General features: G+C 41.6%; 1 protein-coding gene across 2 annotated transcripts in view; it reads right to left on the reverse strand.

The window, feature by feature from the left end:
• LOC109869766 (IQ motif and SEC7 domain-containing protein 1) overlaps nt 1–21,278 on the reverse strand; it is a 220,219-nt gene that overhangs the window by 165,371 nt on the left and 33,570 nt on the right. For both annotated transcript variants that reach the window (XM_031803734.1, XM_031803739.1), the window contains exon 2: nt 11,442–11,471. In XM_031803734.1, coding sequence (XP_031659594.1) covers nt 11,442–11,471 — 30 coding nt within the window. The remainder of the gene's footprint in view (nt 1–11,441; nt 11,472–21,278) is intronic.

Raw genomic sequence — 21,278 nt, forward strand, 5'->3', positions numbered from 1 at the left:
GTGGCTGGTAGACTGGGGACAGTGAGGCGGTAGTCCTGTGGCTGGTAGACTGGGGACAGTGAGGCGGTAGGCTTGTGGCTGGTAGACTGGGGACAGTGAGGCGGTAGTCCTGTGGCTGGTAGACTGGGGACAGTGATGCAGTAGTCCTGTGGCTGGTAGACTGGGGACAGTGAGGCGGTAGTCCTGTGGCTGGTAGACTGGGGACAGTGAGGCGGTAGTCCTATGGCTGGTAGACTGGGGACAGTGAGGCGGTAGGCTTGTGGCTGGTAGACTGGGGACAGTGAGGCGGTAGGCTTGTGGCTGGTAGACTGGGGACAGTGAGGCGGTAGTCCTGTGGCTGGTAGACTGGGGACAGTGAGGCGGTAGTCCTGTGGCTGGTAGACTGGGGACAGTGAGGCAGGAGTCCTGTGGCTGGAAGACTGGGGACAGTGAGGCGGTAGTCCTGTGGCTGGTAGACTGGGGACAGTGAGGCGGTAGGCTTGTGGCTGGTAGACTGGGGACAGTGAGGCGGTAGTCCTGTGGCTGGTAGACTGGGGACAGTGATGCGGTAGTCCTGTGGCTGGTAGACTGGGGACAGTGAGGCGGTAGTCCTGTGGCTGGTAGACTGGGGACAGTGAGGCGGTAGGCTTGTGGCTGGTAGACTGGGGACAGTGAGGCAGTAGTCCTGTGGCTGGTAGACTGGGGACAGTGAGGCGGTAGTCCTGTGGCTGGTAGACTGGGGACAGTGAGGCAGGAGTCCTGTGGCTGGAAGACTGGGGACAGTGAGGCGGTAGTCCTGTGGCTGGTAGACTGGGGACAGTGAGGCGGTAGGCTTGTGGCTGGTAGACTGGGGACAGTGAGGCGGTAGTCCTGTGGCTGGTAGACTGGGGACAGTGAGGCAGGAGTCCTGTGGCTGGAAGACTGGGGACAGTGAGGCGGTAGTCCTGTGGCTGGTAGACTGGGGACAGTGAGGCGGTAGGCTTGTGGCTGGTAGACTGGGGACAGTGAGGCGGTAGGCTTGTGGCTGGTAGACTGGGGACAGTGAGGCGGTAGTCCTGTGGCTGGTAGACTGGGGACAGTGAGGCGGTAGGCTTGTGGCTGGTAGTCTGGGGACTGTAGGCCTGTGGCTGGTGGTCTGGGGACTGTAGGCCTGTGGCTGGTAGTCTGGGGACTGTAGGCCTGTGGCTGGTAGTCTGGGAACTGTAGGCCTGTGGCTGGTAGTCTTGGAACTGTATTAGTGCTGAATGCAGTGGTGCTTGTTGAAGCAATTTTACACAGCCAGACCCTGGTATTATATTACTGATATAAAGACTAGAGACATAACATCAGGTCCATTGTTATTGGCTCCCTTGATAAAGATGAGCAAAAAAGACTATATAATTGTATGCTCCCCAAAAAATAATTATATTATACTGATACAACTGCTCAGAGAAAGATATTTTGTTTAGATTGTGTCAAATGAAAGCGAAGTGTCTGTATTTTTTTAACAATTAAAGCATAAATAAATGTTTCTACCATTTTCCATAGGAATTATGCAAAGGGTTTGATTTCTGGTCAAACAGATGGAAAAGGGGTCTTAGACAACACCTACCAGAAAAAGTCTTAAAAAGGGTGAACACAAATACATCAAAACACAACAATGCTGAAGTAAAGGTCCATGACAACAAATAAACACATATGTAGTTTTGGAAAAATGATTTGCCTTCTGTAAGTTCAACCTCAGGAGGCTGTCACCAAAAACACTCACAAACTTTTACAGATGCACAATTGAGAGGATCCTGTCGGGCTGTATCACCGCCTGGTATGGCAACTGCTCCGCCCACAACTGTAAGGCTCTCCAGAGGGTAGTGAGGTCTGCACAACGCATCACCGGGGGCAAACTACCTGCCCTCCAGGACACCTACACCACCTGATGTCACAGAAAGGCCAAAACAACGTCAAGGACAACAACCACCCGAGCCACTGCCTGTTCACCCCGCTATCATCCAGAATGCGAGGTCAGTACAGGTGCATCAAAGCGGGGACCGAGAGACTGAAAAACAGCTTCTATCTCAAGGCCATCAGACTGTTAAACAGCCATCACTAACATTGAGTGGCTGCTGCCAACATACTGACTCTAGCCACTTTAATAATTACAAATTGGATGTAATAAATGTATTAGTAGCCACTTTAAACAATGCCACTTTATATAAGGTGTACATACCCTACATAACTCATCTCATATGTATATACTGTACTCTATACCATCTACTGCATCTTGCCTATGCCGTTCGGCCATCGCTCATCCACATTCTTATTCATTCCTTTACACTTGTGTGTATAAGGTAGTTGTTGTGAAATTGTTAGATTACATGTTAGATATTACTGCATGGTCGGAACTAGAAGCACAAACATTTTGCTACACTTGCATTAACATCTGCTAACCATGTGTATGTGACCAATACAATTTTATTTTATTTGAGTCACTTTTCAATAGTTGCTCAAATTTGTTGCTACGTGCTGTTTGAAAAAAAACGTTGCCAGGGTAGTCTGAGAAGTTGCTAAATCTAGCAACAAAATTGCTAAGTTGGCATCACTGGCTCAGTGGGTGAGGACGCTGTTACAGTAAATGGAAAGAGGGTAGGTGGTAGGTTTCAGTAAGAGCCGGGAGAGGTGACATTAACTGGAGAGAGAGAAAAGAGGGAGTGAGAGGGAGGGGTTGTCCAGACTGTTTTCACAGGTGCTGCTGCGCTTTCTTCAAGACGTTGTCTGTGTGGGTGGACCATTGCAGTTTGTCCGTGATGTGTATGCCGATGTGGATAGGGGGCTTCTCCCTCTGCTGCTGTTTTGTTGACATTGAGTGTGAGGTTATTTTACTGACACCACACTCCAAGGGCCCTCACCTCCTCCCTGTAGGCCGTCTCATCGTTGTTGGCAATCAAGCCTACCACTGTAATGTCGTCTGCAAACTTGATGATTGAGTTGGAGGCGTGCATGGCCACACAGTCATGGGTGAACAGGGAGTACAGGAGAGGGCTGAGAACGCACCCTTGTGGGGCCACAGTGTTGAGGATCAGTGTTGTTTCCTACCCTTACCACCTGGGGGCGGCTCGTCAGGAAGTCCAGGACCCAGATGCACAGGGCGGGTTTGAGACCCAGGGTCTCGAGCTTAATGACGAGTTTGGAGGGTACTATGGTGTTAAATGCTGAGCTGTAGTCGATGAACAGTATTCTTACATAGGTATTCCTCTTGTCCAGGTGGGTTAGGGCAGTGTGCAGTGTGATTGCGTCATCTGTGGACCAATAGGGGCGGTAAGCAAATTGGAGTGGGTCTAGGGTGTCAGGTAGGGTGGAGGTGATAAGGTCCTTGACTAGTCTCTCAAAGCACTTCATGATGACGGCAGTGAGTGCTACGGGGCGATAGTCATTTAGCTCAGTTACCTTAGCTTTCCTGGGAACAGGAACAATGGTGGCCCTCTTGAAGCATGTGGGAACAGCAGACTGGGATAAGGATTGATTGAATATGTCCGTAAACACACCAGCCAGCTGGTCTGCGCATGCTCTGAGGATGCGGCTAGGGATGCCGTCTGGGCAGACAGCCTTGCGAGGGTTAACACGTTTAAATGTTTTACTCACGTTGGATGCAGTGAAGGAGAGTCCGCAGGTTTTGGTAGTGGATTGGTAGTGGATTGTATCGAGCACTGTATTGTCCTCAAAGCGAGCAAAGAAGTTGTTTATTTATTTTTTTACCTTTATTTAACTAGGCAAGTCAGTTAAGAACAAATTCTTATTTTCAATGACAGCCTAGGAACAGTGGGTTAACTGCCTGTTCAGGGGCAGAACAACAGATTTGTACCTTGTCAGCTTGGGGGTTTGAACTTGCAACCTTCCGGTTACTAGTCCAACGCTCTAACCACTAGGCTACCCTGTTTGTCTGGGAGTGAGACATCGTGGTCCACGATGGGGCCGTTTTTTTTTTGTAGTCCGTGATTGACCCTGCCACATACTTCTCGTGTCTGTGCCATTGAATTGCAACTCTACTTTGTTTCTATAATGACGCTTAGGTTGTTTGATTGTCTTGTGGAGGGAATAGCTACACTGTTTGTATTCGGTCATGTTTCCGGTCGCCTTGCCCTGATGCTGCCATCAATCCACAGTTTCTGGTTGGGGAAGGTTTGAATAGTCAATTCATATTTTTTCCCGAGATGGCCAGGCACATTGAGTAACGTTATTGTGTATTCTACGTAATGACACAGTTTTAAGTTATCACGCAATGACATCACAACGTTATTTAAAGTTAAACATTGATGGTGTTATTACAGATGACCAAAAATTAATCGCTAAATACTGTAGCAATCTTTACAGAAAATTGTATAGCTCTACGTACTGTCAGGATTCCACAGATATGTTTTTTAACTCACTGAATAATGTTCACTCTATCAGTGATAGAATCTAAACAGTGTGATGAACACATCAAAGTTGAAGAGATTATAGAGTCTATCAAACATCTAAAGAACAATAAATCACCAGGTGTTGATGGAATTACATCAGAATTTTACAAATTATTTTCTGAACAAGTAGCTCCCTTCCTATTTCCTATAAGTCTTTTTAGAGAGTATTAAAAACAAATGTTCTCCCTCCTACAATGAGTCAGGGGTTAATAACACTCATATCTAAGCCTAAAAAAGAAGTGCTGCTCATCGATAACTGGCGTCCAATTTGTCTTCTTAATAATGACTATAAGATATTAGCCCTTACTACTTGCAAAAATAATTAAAGAAGTCCTGGATGCAATCATTGATGAAACACAGTCTGGCTTCATGAGGAACAGACATATTTCTAACAATGTCAGACTAGTATTAGACATACTTGACTACTCAGACCTAATAACTGAGGATAGCTTCATATTATTTTTTGATTTTTATAAAGCATTTGACACAGTAGAGCATCAGTTCCTCTTCCACTCCCTTGAGAGACTTGGCTTCGGGGATTTTTTCTGTAAGGCTATTAAGAGACTATATGCAAATGGTAACAACTCTATCAAATTGAAATATGGCACCTCACCTAGATTTGAGTTAAAGAGAGGAATTAGGCAAGGTTGTCCTATCTCTCCGTACCTGTTTTTATTAATCACTTCTTGCAAATTATTTTAATAATAGTCCTGTAAAAGGTATTTCCATAGCTGGGAAATAAATTATTATAAGCCAGCTGGCTGATGATACTACACTTTTTCTGAAAGACGCTTAATCAAATTCCCATATTGATCAATGTGATACAATCCTTTTCCAAAGTGTCTGGTCTATATCTTAACATTAATAAATGTGAACTCATAGCTGTCAAAGATTGTGTGACACCTTCATATTATGGTATTCCAGTAAAAGAAGAACTTACAAATGTAGGCATAACCATTACAAAAGGATCAGAAGTCTAGAGGCTTACTAAATTTGAACACTCTTGTTAAAAAAAACTGAAGAAACTAAATCAACGGCTACAGATGGACTTATCTTTAAAAGGTAGAGTCCTAATAACCAAGGCTGAAGGTATCTCTAGACTAACATATGGTGCTCTATCTTTATATCTTGACAGTAAAATAAGCAAGGAGATAGACCAGATGCTTTTCAACTTTCTTTGGAGAAACCGTACCCATTACGTTAGGAAAACTGTTGTAATGAACACTTATGAGAATGGTGGACTGAATTTTCTGGACTTTACTACTTTAAATAATACTTTTAAGATCATTTGGATAAAACAATTCATAAGACCCTCTTCTATCTGGAATTTTATTCCTCATCATGTCTTCTCTACTTTTGGTGGCCTTAACTTCATGTTGTTTTGCAATATTGACAAAGTTCCAGTGAATCTTTCTGCTTTTCATCGGCAGGTTTTCTTGTCATGGTCCTTAATTTATAAACACAATTTTTCTCCACACAGATATTATATATGGAATAATCGGGATATATTGTATAAAAATACCTCTTTGTTTTTAGAATATCGGTTCCGAAATAATATCCTATTGGTGAGCCAACTGGTAAATGCAGAGGGTCTTTTACTCAGTTATAAAGAATTCTTATCACTTTACAAGGTCCCTGTAACACCTAAAGATTTTACAATTGTTTTAGATGCCATTCCCTCAGGTGTTGCTATGTTATTCAGGAACATGTCAAGACCTGACCCTCAGAGCCTACCTTCTATTGACCCTGTTGACTCATCAGTAGGAAAGATTTGTTTCTCTTTTGGTCCATTCAACAACAGAGCGATACGATCCTTGTTTCAGCAGGATGGTGTATATGTCATGTCACCTTATGTCATGCCTTATTGGAATGGATTTATTGATAATATTTGTTGGGAAAAAGTTTGGATGTTGCCACACACATACCTACTTGTTAACAAAATTAAGGAAGTTTCCTTTAAAATTATTCATAAATATTATCCTGCCAACCACTATATGAAGAAGTTTAAGGAAAACATCAACTCATATTGCTCCTTTTGTAATGACCACCAAGAAACAGTGTTGCATCTTTTTTGGCATTGTATGCATGTAAGAAAACTGTGGCAAGACATCAGTAGGTTTATAATTGAACACATTTATGAAGAATTTACACTATTGTGTAGAGATGTACTGTTTGGATTCTTTACATACATAAAAATGTTTCAGCTTATTTGTATTGTAATTAATTACATTATTCTTTTGGCTAAATTTCATATACACAAATGTAAATTTACAAACCGAAAACCACATTTTCGTACCCTATAAAAATAAATTGAACTGTATTAAGACGGTTAAATGCTCTACTAACAAAAAAGATGTTAGAATTGAAAGTATATGCATGTCCCTTAAGGTCCTTGTGTAATTGTAATGTGATATTGTACCCCCTAGCTCGATTGTCCATTGTTTGTAATCTCTGTATGCTTGTGTTCCCTCATGTGCTTTATGTATTGATTTGTTGTTAATAAAATAACATTTTAAAAAAATTACAATTTTAAAAATCACGTTATTTAGCAACAAATCAACCTGCCTCTAGCAACTTACCCTGAAAATTAGTTGGCAACACTGCACTGAGCACCGACCCACACCGGATGTCCATGGACGTTGAAAAGTAGTTGAAATTTGGCCAGTCCACCCTAACCAATCATAGACAAGTTTGGGACAGTACAGTACAGTACAGTAGGGATGTGCATGGTTATTTGAATATTCAAAAATCTGAACAAAGGTTCTTATTCCAATACTTGTGGGTGTTCATCTTTTTTTTATCACAGTTCTTTTTTAACAATGAAAAGGCTTTGTCTAAATTTGATATATTAAATGTGACAATGCTACACAAGGATATACCATGACATGTAAAATTATTAATTCAATAAAACAACAATCTTTAGAATGTAGTGTTTATGACGTGCGCCCCATAAAAAAGATATACCGTAGTAGCCTACACGGGTTTCACACATTTGTTGTTATTTTCTGCCAATCAAAGTGGCACTATCTACAGTCAGGTAGCACTGTGGCACTGTCTACAAAGTGGCACTGTCTACAGCTTGTGTAGCAAGCAACGTGGGAGATAATCAATGCAAAATGGAATTACAATTCCGGAATTAAGTTAGTTAAATTTGAAGGAGTAGGCTACAACTACGAGCAACCATCAGGTAGGATATTGTTTAATGTGAATGGAGTTGTTGTAGACAGGGATGGGAAAAGGTAAGGTAACGTTAGCTAGCTAGCTGGCTAACATAGCTGGCTACCTTTGCTAGCTTCCTGACATCGATTTGATGCAGTCAAGACAGGCACAGCCAGGTGGAATGATAGATGACCTATGGAAGTTTGTCTAACTAGTCTATGGTTGCTCTCGCTCTCTCCCTCCCGTGTAAAACTCACCGGCTACTGCCCATCGCACTGCTGCAAGCAAGCGGCAACAAAGTCAAGCAAGCCAGTTCCCAAGTTGAAATTTGGGAGTTTTTTAAATTTAATTACATTTTTTACATGAATTTCGACTATACGGATATCCGGGGGAAAAAATGGCATGATATTATTTTAATAGTGAAATTATTTCAAAATGCCCATCCTCCCTACAGTACGGTACAGTACAGGGCGGCAGGTAGCCTAACTGTTAGAGTGTTGGGCCAGTAGGTTAGAGTGTTGGGTCGAAAGATTGCTGGTTTGAATAGCCAAACAGACAAGGTGTGTCGATGTGCCCTTGAGTAAGGCACTTAACCCTCATTTGTTCCAGGGGTGCTGTACTACTATGGCTGACCCTGTAAAACTACACATTTCACTGCACCTATGTATTTGACAATAAAACATGGCAAGACTAATGTTGCACAAGCAGGTGTGGAAAGATCTTAGAGACTTACCCAGTAAGACTCACAGCTCTTAGGGACTTACCCAGAAAGACTCACAGCTCTTAGGGACTTACCCAGAAAGACTCACAGCTCTTAGAAACTTACCCAGAAAGACTCACAGCTCTTAGGGACTTACCCAGAAAGACTCACAGCTCTTAGAAACTTACCCAGAAAGACTCACAGCTCTTAGAGACTTACCCAGAAAGACTCACAGCTCTTAGGGACTTACCCAGAAAGACTCACAGCTCTTAGGGACTTACCCAGAAAGACTCACAGCTGTAATTGCTGCCAAAGGTGCTTCTAAAAAGTATTGCCTCAGGGGTGTGAATACTTATCTTAATGAGATATCTGTATTGCATTTTCAATAAATGTGCAAAGATATCTAAAAACATTATTTTGCTTTGTCATTATGGGATATTGTGTGTATATAGGTGAGAGAAAAACAATGTAAACTTATGAATTCAGGTTGTAACACAACAAAATGTGTAATAAGTCAAGTGGTGTGAATACTTTCTGAAGGCATTGTATGTCTGTCTGGGGAGTTAATTAGCAGTGGCAGCTGTTGATGCATACTAACTGTTATTGGAAGACTGGAAATGTAGAGGAACTAGAGGCTGCTACTGTAGTTATAGTGATTGACACTACTCATGTGAGAGGATAAAGGCTTAATTAGCAGGATGGGTTATGGGCCAGTTCCACTAACTGATTGAATAGAGGCCCCAGTCTATTGTGTTTCACAGTTTGAGTCCCTGGCAGAAATGCTGCAATGTTAGTACACTGGCTTTGCTAGTGATGCTGCTCGGTGGGTGAGCCCCCCCCCCCCCCCACACACACACACACACACACGACAATGACAGGCAGAAACCTCCAGGGCTCAGACCCTCTCCTTCCCCGTCAACTCAGTAAGAAAGGACAGCCAGTACAGAACACAAGAGGCTGGAGGACAACAAAGATCAGGGGCGGAAAGAACAGAGAAGGCCTGAATCTACTGTATATCAACTACACAGACCCAGCTCTAGGGATCTCTCTATTCTCAGAAAACTCAGAAACACACAAAACTTGAGAGGCAGGAGTAAGAGTGTAATTCACCATCTGCTTAACAGGAACATATGTGCGGATTACTAGTGCTGAGTGATAAGTGCTTTTTGAGGTCGGTTCGATAATTTAAAAAAAAATCAGTTTGAGCTTTTTAATGGAAATTCCAAAGCCAAAAAGAGTTCATTTAATTGCCAAAACATAGAAAATATTCCACTGATTCTGTCAGGTCCACATTGATCAATAAAAAATAAGGAAATAATACATAATAAAATAGTTTATATTGGATCTATATATAATGACGAGATGCTCATGTCTCCGCCCTAACATTGGGAGTTGTTCTCCCAAAGGCGGGAAAGCAGACGACAACCTTAGGCCCAAAATAAGCCCGTAGAAACGAATTGGATAGATTTTCACCTCTTCTTCTCTGACCCATCTCTATCCAAGCAGGGAAAAAACAACACTGCAATGGATTATCGTCATTGTAGTGAATTACCAGGTTTCTGTGCTGAACTAGGTTGAATATTTGCTTAATGAAAACTACAACTCCCTTCAGGCCAGCGTCCCACATAGTTCTTGACTTGATTTTTCTCATGTTGTGAATGATTTGATTTCACTCTTGAGAAAAGGCGCGATGGGCTCAAAAAAAACAACTAATTGAAATTCGAACAATTGAACAGACGTCAGTCAACTGGTTGTTTAATAAAAAATAAACACTAAATGTTGATTATTCGCTCAGCACTATTGATAACCCATGATATTAAATCCATATACTATGTAAACAAGGAGCTCGAGACAAGACGGTTTATTTACTAGGGACTAGTGAAGGGGGGGAATGGACACAGCTACATATCAGGATATCATTTTTCATGATATATCGTGTCATATTGTTTGGACAATATCGTAATATTCTTTTTGCGCCAGTTGGCTCTACCTGCTCCAAAACTCCAGTATTTTTCCTTCATAGCATGTTCTCCATCTTCTTTTTAAAGGTGCTACACCTAGAATTTCGCAGAATCTCTCCCCTATGTAGAAGCTAGGTGAATTGCAACAGCACTAGGCTACATTCAAAACTAAATCTCCCTGCCCCCACATCCCATTTCCCCGTAACATGGCGGAGACTCACTCTTGAGCCTTTTACTTTCGGTTTTATATTTCACAGCGATTTAGATGGTACAATGGCACTATTCCGTGCTTATTGTCTCACAAATTGACATTTAGCGAACAGCGTAGAATTTAAGCAACAAAGAAATGACAGAGCAATTTCTACATTGGCCACTTGAACAGATGTCCACTAGATAATACAGCCACAAGTCAAATATTCATACATTTTCATAAATTCACATTTATGTAGGTAGAGTTAATTAAAGTGACAATGCATAGATGACAACAGAGAGTGGCAGTGGTGTGGAGGGGGGCAATGTGAATAGTCTGGGTATCCTTTTGACTAGATGTTCAGGAGTCATATGGCTTGGGGGGTAGAAGCTGTTTAGAAGCCTCTTGGACCTAAGCTTGGCGCTCTGGTACCGCTTTCCGTGCGGTAGCAGAGAGAACAGTCTATGACTATAAGCTTACGGGTTAGAGTCCCGCTCCTTGAAAGCGGCAGATCTACCCTTTAGCTCAGTGCGAATGTGAGGTCCCTGGCAATTCCCAACCCTACTAGGCACTGGGGAGAAAAGCATGCCAGTCAAGTTTTCCAGCCCTAGTCACATCACGTCAATGAGTCTCCTAAGACACTCCCATATACATCTCCTGCCAGATAGACTGTATGAGGAAATTACAATGCAGCCTTGGGTTGCACTCAAACCCATAATTTTCCCCATCATAATGATCACTAGTGGACACTGAGGCACCTCATCAGTGCCTGGCTGCTACTATCATCAGCACACAGGATAATCACTCATGTCTCTGCTAGCATGTTTTATTACAGAGCTGGTCAGCTATAGACTAGAGATTGTAGGGTATCATATGTTATCTGGAACCAGAACCTACTCAGAGAGATGGGTGGGTGGTGGAGGGAGATGGAATGGAAGAGAGGGAACGGGAGAGATGGTCATCAGAGTTAATCAAGTGTTACCTGAATACTTGCCTTACATCATGTGTAACAGTGTACATACCTGACCATTTTGGAGCTGTCACATTCAGATCTGAAAAACAAAGAGGCTACTGATTAGTATATTAATCAATTCATTGTGAATACATTTATCAAACAATCTAATTGAAAAAATGCTCAATTTATCAAGGACGATACGACCACGTAAGTGACAAACTAGCCTGGTTCTGCACTGTATGAATAGGGAAGAGCCCAATGAAAAGATGCCGTACAATACCAGCAGTCATAAATCAAACACACTGCTGCGCTCAAGTCATTCTCATGGTCTACATGCCAACAATACCAGACGCAGTAAAGAATTCAAGCAATAAACTAGAAATCCCTGACAATATTGCTGTACAGTGTGTTGCAAATAATACAATGCAATTACATTGACATTCCATCGCAGAGAGAAAATGTTATCCAGTGTGCCATTGTGGAGAAACAAAGGGTTCTTTCGAAAAAAACAACAACAAAAAAACCATTTAGCCAATATAGGTTTTCCCCATGCTCATAATGATAGAGACCTAGCTCTGGGTAGCCACAAGCTCTGCTGGAATAAAGCTCCACATTTTTTAGATACTTCAGAGAACTCAAGACAAAGCTGGTCTAACTCATTTCAACCTTGCAGAGGTAACACAAACTGCTACATAAGAACTGGATGTGAGGAGGATTCGTCCATTACATTGTGCTTACTTCTTGAAGGAGGGGCTCAATCTTACATGGAATTACAATTCATTGAGTTAGTACTTAAACTAAGTTAGTACCTAAGAGACCAGTATACATAGCTATCCTGCATCATAGTCCTAAGCTTAAATGGGTCTCTGGCCCTACACAGAACATTGTGCATTTGCAGTCACACTCTTTAGCCCACACCAGTAGAAATGCACCTTTTCGAGCTGAAAGATAAAGGCCAGAGCTGTCCCATGATGTTGCACAACGATTTAAGTCAATAAGTCTTTGTTTTAGTCAAAGTATGATATATTTGGGCTTGAAGTGACAAATCTGAACTGCCCACTTTGTTCAAATCCATGTGAATGCTGTGTCTTTTCCTATGATACAGAAATAATTTTTCACCATACGTTTTGTTTCAGGGCTGTTTTTTTTAAATGATACCTTTCACCAGCATGGCATTGTTTATTAATCAGAAACAGCTGCAAAGGTATTCCTCTTTGCGACTGATGAGCCAAACAGCCTTGTCTCCACTTGACCGCCTTGAGCCATGGAGCACATTAAAATACCGGATACAAATGTATGTTTTTGCACCTCCACCATGCTTCGTCCGAAACACGACCCTGCCAAGCCCCACTGCTTCTTGACACTTAACCCGGAATGTGTCGGAGGAAACACAGTCTAGCTGGCGAACAAAGTCAGCTTACAGGTGCCCGACCTGCCACAAGTAGTCACTAGAGCGCGATGGGACAAAGACATCCCGGCCGGCCAAACCTTCCCCTAACCCGGACGATGCTGGTCCAATTGTGCACCGCCTCTTGACACAGCCTGGGATCGAACCCGGGTCTGTAGTGACGCCTCAAGTACCACCAGGGGGGACCACATTTTCACTTATTTTTGAGCTTGTCTGTATTTTTATTTTTTTAATAATAATAATAAATAAATAATATATATTACCATTTGATATAATAGTATGATTGCGTGATGATAGCATTTAGCAAACCCACTCGCCCCAAGATGAATGTTTTGGACCACTAAAGTTTAGCATCGCTACACACTCCACTGCTTTGAATGGTATAACATTAGCTATGAACCACAAGTTTCGATCCAGATAATTAAAAGGCACCTGCAAAATACAATTCAAGGAACTCATAGTTTCATGTCATCTGTGGCATACATGATCATGAGCAAAGTCATTAATAGTCTATCATTTCACTTCCCCTGTGAGAACCATGAGCACGGGTTGACTTGGCTTTGCTTGTACCGCAGCCGAAGACTGGCAGCAGCCTGCCTACCTACCAGACGTTGCACAGTGTCATAACAATAAACAAAAACGCATATCAGCTATCTTTCAATAGTTATTCAAATTACCGGAGCGTCATCTTACTCTTTCTAGCAATTTTATGGTGGATTCGCGGCCGCAAATTATGGAAGATGCCAAAACCTTGGAAATAACAATAGATGGTGACGTCAAAGATTGGCCAGTGGTTTACATCTGTGGCAAAGTCTTCCCTTAATCAATGACACAGCATTCACATGGATATGATTTACGGAAGGCTTCCAACTCCAGAACCAACCATAGAGCCAGCTGACTAATCTTTTGAATACAGTGTAGTAAAAAAAATACAACCGCAACTACAGATAACATTAGCTGGCTAGGTTAGCAAGATAGCTAGCTACACTGATAGCTGTCAGTGCCTTATTTGTTGATGATCAACTCCACATGGAAATTCCCACACCCAATTCATGAATACGTATAAATAGCCTTTGCTATTCATCCGAGATGGAACCTAAATGTGCATTTCCTCCCTAGGACAAGAAATTACATCAACATAGTGGCAGCCATGCGATTCCACAGGAGTATACAGTACTTTACACAGACAGAATGAAATAAATGCCACTATACCATTAAGGGAAAGCGCTCCGCACATGGCTGTTCTCTGGAACACTGCATTCAGAGCCAATAAAGCTACAGGCTATATCTAGCTAAATGTATGTGCACTGTCATCGCCTACCCATTCTCCTCATATGGAGTAGGGGGAAAGTAATACGAGTTGAAAGTTACCTTGCCTAGCTTGGGCATTTTCACTAATTATGAATGGACAGGAAATTGCTTGCGTTTCTTATTGTAAGTTGAGCGGAGATTACAATCTAAAGTATGTGACTCCAGCATTTTTCCTAATTATGGGGGAAGTTGAATTGTTGAATGAGGAGATGGTGGTCCTTTGGAATTATAGAACTTCATTGTTGTTTTCAACAGAACCATCTGGACTCTCTGGGGCTGAAGATTCGCTGCTGGCTACCTCTCAGCACTATACTATCCCACATGGCTACCTCCCTTCCACTCCCTCTTTCTCCCATTTCCCTCTCTTCTATACCCTGTTGATCACCTAAGTCTTTCTCCTCAGAGTACATCGCCAACAGAGGGACAGCAGAGTCATCTCTCTCTCTCAACTCACCATCAGCTCTACTCCTGAGATATTAGAAGAAAAGTACTTCAACTTATATATGGAGCTCTCTGTGTATTTGTTTTATCCTCAGCCATACAGTTCTTTAAATCACACAGAGGAGAAACTAAAACAGACAAAAATGTGATTATTTGATAGCTGGCAATGGCATTTGGTGCCATCTCTCATTGTCGTTGTCAGCACATGAAATGCAGGCTTCACACAATCGTTTTGAAATCTATTTGATTTAGACCAGGGATGGGCAACTCTAGTCCTCAGGGGACTGATTGGTGTCACACTTTTGCCCCGATTGGTGTCACACTTTTGCCCCGATTGGTGTCACACTTTTGCCCCAGACACAGCTAACACGTTGGTCTCCAATAATCAACTAATCATGATCTTCAGTTTAGAATGCAATTCGTTTAATCAGCTGTGTTTGCTAGAGATGGGGGAAAAAGTCTGACACCACTCCTCCGGGCCCCCGAGGTCTGGAGTTGCCCATCCCTGATATAGACAAACCACAGCTTCCCATTTTAACAAACAGGTGTAAAATCTGTGTCACTCTCTGTCTGTCTGCCTCTGTATCCACTGCTGTGTCTCACCCATATTGTGTGTGTGTGAACATGTTTAAAGTGCTCTGCACATTAGAATATTTGCCAAAGCTCTACTACAAACGGAACAAATCCTGCTGAACAAACCAATCACCAAGTGGTCCAGTGAATTCGTTAGAGCAAACCCCCATCACATTCACCACTGAACCTGGTCGAGCTGAGCAGAGCAGCGACATCGGGTCAATATGAAGCGCTGAGATTCATTGACACACATAGCACAGCTCCCGTCCAATACACTGCCAACTATTGTAATATTGATTGGTGTTCATACTAACCCTGTACCAGTGCAGCATGATAGTCATGCAGGCATTACTCACTAACTGAGAAGTCCCATTGAACCATCACCCCTAAAATCATTTGTTGAATGAGAAACGCCATTTCTTTCAGCCCTATATCGTGTCTGACAGGCTCAGAGCTGAGAAAAAAACTGAGTCGCTGTCTCTTCAGATACACAGAGATTGGGCTGCTTGAGTGGTCAGAACTCTGGACAGCTCCTTTCCCACATAGACAGGCCATGTAACGCTCTAAAAACCCTTTCAAATAGAAGGCTACAGATGAGGCAATTTACAAGGATATTCAAATTCTGTAGAAGGATGGAAAGTGAAGTACATTGAATAGTAGGTCACAACATTACCCATTTATTTTCAAAATGTAATTATATTGCTTTATATTTCTGTCTGGGTGAATTGGATAGGTGACCATTTTTCAGGCCTTGAAACTAAGTGTTTAGGAATAACTCCAAGGACCAATATGTAATATTGAATAATACATGACAATTCAAACAGTATGCACCTTTGAAAATACAGATTTACCTCTTTAATAGTGCATTTACAGTACCAGGCAAAAGTTTGGACACACCAACTCTTTAATTTTTACCTTTTCCTATATTGTAGAATAATAGTGAAGACATCAAAATAACACATGCCATGTAGTAACCACTAAAGTGTTAAACAAATCAAAATGTATTTTATATTTGAGATAAGCCACCCTTTGCCTTGATGACAGCTTTGCACACTCTTGGCATTCTCTCAACCAGCTTCAGGAGGAATGCTTTTCCAACAGTCTTGAAGGAGTTCCCACATATGCTGAGCACTTGTTGGCTGCTTTTCCTTTTTGCGGTCCAACTCATCCCAAACCATCTCAATTGGGTTGAGGTCAGGTGATTGTGGAAGCCAGGTCATCTGATGCAGCACTCCATCACTCTCCTTCTTGGTCAAATAGCCCTTACACAGCCTGGAGGTGTGTTTTGGATCATTGTCCTGTTGAAAAACAAATGATAGTCCCGCAAACCAGATGGGATGGCATATCGCTGCAGATTGCTGTGGTAGCCATGCTGGTTAAATGTGCCTTACATTCGAAATAAATCACTGACGGTGTCACCAGCAAAGCACCCCCCCACCTCTTCCTCCATGCTTCACGGTGGGAACCACACATGCGGAGATCATCTTTTCACCTACCCTGCATCTCACAAAGACATGGCAAATGGAACCAAAAATGTCACATTTGGACTCAGACCAAAGGACAGATTTCCACCGGTCTAATATCCATTGCTTGTGTTTCTTGGCCCAAGCAAGTCTCTTCTTATTATTGGTGTCCATTAGTAGTGGTTCCTTTGCAGTAATTCGACCGTGATTCACATAGTCTCCTCTGAACAGTTGATGTTGAGATGTGTCTGTTACTTGAAATCTGAAGCATTTATTTAGGCTGCAATCTGAGGCTGGTAACTCTTATGAACTTTTCTTCTGCAGCAGAGGTATCTCTGGGTCTTCCTTTCCTGTGGCGGTCCTCATGAGAGCCAGTTTCATCATAGTGCTTAATGGTTTTCCACTTGAAGAAACTTTCAAAGCTCTTGACATTTTACGGCTTGACTGACCTTCATGTCTTAAAGTAATGATGGTCAGTCATTTCTCTTTGCTTATTTGATCTGTTCTTGCCATAATATGGACTTGGCAGGGCTATCTTCTATATATCTTCTGTATACAAATAGGGCTATCTTCTGTATACCACCCCAACCTTGTCACAATACGACTGATCGGTTCAAACGCATTAAGAAAATAAATTCCACAAATTAACTTTTTATTTGATTTATTTCACCTTTATTTAACCAGGTAGGCAAGTTGAGAACAAGTTCTCATTTACAATTGCGACCTGGCCAAGATAAAGCAAAGCAGTTCGACACATACAACAACAGAGAGTTACACATGGAGTAAAACAAACATACAGTAGAAAAATAAGTCTATATACAATGTGAACAAATGAGGTGAGATAAGGGAGGTAAAGTAAATACAACATAGCAAGTAAAACACTGGAATGGTAGATTTACAGTGGAAGAATGTGCAAAGGAGCAAAATAAATAAATAAATAAATAAATAAATACAGTAGGGGAAGGGGTAGTTGTTTGGGTAAATTATAGATGGGCTATGTAGAGCTTCTTTTGTTGGCACTCCAATATGTCCCATAAACATCACAATTGGTCCTTTTGTTCGATTAATTCCATCCATATATATCCAAAATATCTATTTATTTGTCCCGTTTGATCCAGAAAAAAACAGCTTCCAAAATGCGCAACGTCACAACAAAATATTTCAAAAGTTGTCTATAAACTTTGCCAAAATATTTCAAACTACTTTTGTAATACAGCTTTAGGTATTTTTAAACGTTAATAATCGATCAAAATGAAGACAATTGGGTCTGTGTTCAATACAGGAACACAACAAACCAAGCTACGTTTCAAGTATTGCGCAACTCTCAACAGTGTTACGCAGTTCCTAGTTGGCCCTACTTCTTCATTGCACAAATGAATAACCTCGACCAAATTCAAAAGACTGGGGACATCCAGTGGAAGAGGTAGGAACAGAAAACAAGTTACTAAGAAATATCGTTTGCCAATGAGAATTCAGTGAACAGACAGAGACCTCTAAAAAAAATCTGAACGGTTAGTCCTCTGGGTTTTGCCTGCTACATAAGTTCTGTTTTACTCACAGACATGATTCAACCAGTTTTAGAAACTGCAGAGTGTTTCCTATCCAAATCTACTAATAATACGCATATCTTATATATTCTTGGCATGAGTAGCAGGAAGTTGAAATTGGGCACGCTATTTATCCAAAAGTGAAAATGCTGCCCCTTATACCTTAAGATAACACAGTGTCCAAAGAAGGGCCAGAAGTATACAGAATGGTGTCGTCTGCAGAGGTGGATCAGAGACTCACCAGCAGCAAGAGCGACATTATTGATGTATACAGAGAAGAGAGTCGGCGCAAGAATTGAACCCTGTGGCACCCCCATAGAGACTGCCAGAGGCCCGGACAACAGGCCCTCCAATTTGACACACTGAACTCTATCAGAGAAGTAGTTGGTGAACGAGGCGAGACAATCATTTGAGAAACCAAGGCTATCAAGTCTGCCAATGAGGAGGTGGTGATTGACAGAGTCGAAAGCCTTGGCCAGGTCAATGAATACGGCTGCACAGTATTGTTTCTTATTAATGGCGGTTAAGATATCGTTTAGGACCTTGAGAGTGGCTGAGGTGCACCCATGACCAGCTCTGAAACCAGATTGCATAGCGGAGAACGAGCGGTGGGATTCGAAATGGTCGGTAATCTGTTCGTTGACTTGGCCTTCGAAGACCTTAGAAAAGGCAGGGTAGGATAGATATAGGTCTGTAGAAGTTTGGGTCAAGAGTGACCCCCTCTTTGAAGAGGGGGATGACCGCAGCTGCTTTCCAATCTTTGGGAATCTCAGACGACACAAAAGAGAGGTTGAACAGGATAGTAATAGGGGTTGCAACAATTTCGGCAGACAATTTTAGAAAGAAAGGGTTGTCTAGAAGATTGTCTAGCCCGGCTGATTTGTAGGGGTCCAGATTTTGCCGCTCTTTCAGAATATCAGCTGAGTGGATTTGGTAGAAGGAGAAATGGGGAAGGCTTGGGCGAGTTGCTGTGGGGGGTACAGTGCAGTTGACCGGGGTAGGGGTAGCCAGGTGGAAAGTGTAACGGCGTTCTTCGTTTGTTGAAAGAGAGTCGGACCGAAATGCAGCGTGGTGGTTACTCATATCTTTTAATGAAGAAAAAAGTGACGATACATGAAATAACTAATAAATACAAAAACAACAAACGGAACGTGAAACCTAATTACAGCCTATCTGGTGAAACTACACAGAGACAGGAACAATCACCCACGAAATACAAAGTGAAACTCAGGCTACCTAAATACGGTTCCCCATCAGAGAAAACAAGAATCACCTGACTCTGATCGAGAACCGCCTCAGGCAGCCAAGCCTACACTCGACACACCCCTAATCAACCACAATCTCAATGCCTACAAAAAAAAAACAATACGACAACACAATAACCCATGTCACACCCTGGCCTGAACAAATAATTAAAGAAAACACAAAATACTATGACCAAGGCGTGACAGAAAGCATGGACAGCCGTAGAAAAATGCTCATTGAAATTCTCAATTATAGTGGATTTATCAGTGGTGACAGAGTTTCCTATCCTCAGTGAAGTGGGCAGCTGGGATGAGGTGTTCTTTTTCTCCATGGACTTTACAGTGTCCCAGTGTCCCTTAACAAGGCACACCTGTTAATTGAAATGCATTCAAGGTGACTTCCTCATGAAGCTGGTTGAGAGAATGCCAAGAGTGTGCAAAGCTGTCATCAAGGCAAAGGGTGGCTACTTTGAAGAATCTGAAATATATTTTGATTTAAGACTTTTTTGGTTACTACATGTGTTATGTCATGGTTTTGATGTCTTCACTATTATCCTACAATGTAGAAAAGAGTACAAATAAAGACAAACCCTTGAATGAGTAGGTGTGTCCAAACCTTTGGCTGGTACTGTATATGATAATTAATGTAGTCGATAACACATGAGCTTTTAGGATGCATTGTTAAAAGAGTGAACTTTAAAAAACCCAACTGCAACGATGCGATTTGAATGTAAATATACAGTGCCACATCATATCACCACTACAAAAGCTTTTCTGTCACTAGTGCTTGAATTATGACCACTATAACATGCAACCAAATAAACCAAAAGTTCTAACGTATTCAAAAAGCAGGACAGGGGGCAGAAAACATTTATATCAATAATTCATCTTTATATTTGCAACATAAACATTGCTCTATATTAAATCAAATCCAATTATATTTGTTACATGCTTTGTAAACAAAAGGTGTGGGTGGACTAACAGTGAAATCCTTCCCAACAATGTAGAGATGGAAAACATTGAAAAGTAATAGAAAAGTAAAACACCTAGTGATAAAACATAATAATAAATACACAATGAGTAATGATAACTTGGCTATATACACGGGGTACCAGTACTGAGTCTTTGTGTAGGGGCATGAGTTAATTGAGGTCAATATGTACAAATTAACTAGGCAGCGGAGACCCCAACTGTTTTGAGGCCTAACTGGTTAGCTAAAAACATGCTTTTTGTGTATGTATTCAGAGCCCTTCACTTTTTCCATATTTTCTTACGTTAATGCCTTATTCTAAAATTGATATTTTTTTCTCCCTCAATCTACACACAATACCCCATAATGACAAAGCAAAAAAATAAGGTTTTTAGACATTCTAAAAGAAATATCACATTTACATTAGTATTCAGATCCTTTAATCAGTTCTTTGTTGAAGCACCTTTGGCAGCGATTACAGCCTCGAATCTTCTTGGGGAAATTCCCACCAAAGAAACAGTGACTTCGGAAAGTATTCACAACCCTTGACTTTTTCCACATTGTTACGTTACAGCCTTATTCTAAAATGCATTAAATAAAACAAAATCCTCAGCAATCTACACACAATACCCCATATGACAATGCAAAAATAGGTTTTTAGAACGTCTGCAAAAATAAACAGAAATATCTTATTTACATAAGTATTCATCCTGTTTCCATTGATCATCCTTGAGCTGTTTCTACAACTTGAGTGGAGTCCACCTGTGGTAAATTCAACTGAGTGGACATGATTTGGAAAGGCGCACACACACCTGTCTATTTAAAAGGTCCCACAGTTGACAATGCATGTCAGAGCAAAATCCAAGCCATGAGGTTGAAGGAATTGTCCGTAGAGCTCCGAGACAGGATTGTGCCTGGGAAGAGTACCAAAAAATGTCTGCATTATT

This window comes from Oncorhynchus kisutch, linkage group LG24, assembly GCF_002021735.2.
Source record: "Oncorhynchus kisutch isolate 150728-3 linkage group LG24, Okis_V2, whole genome shotgun sequence".
Lineage (NCBI taxonomy): Eukaryota > Metazoa > Chordata > Actinopteri > Salmoniformes > Salmonidae > Oncorhynchus > Oncorhynchus kisutch.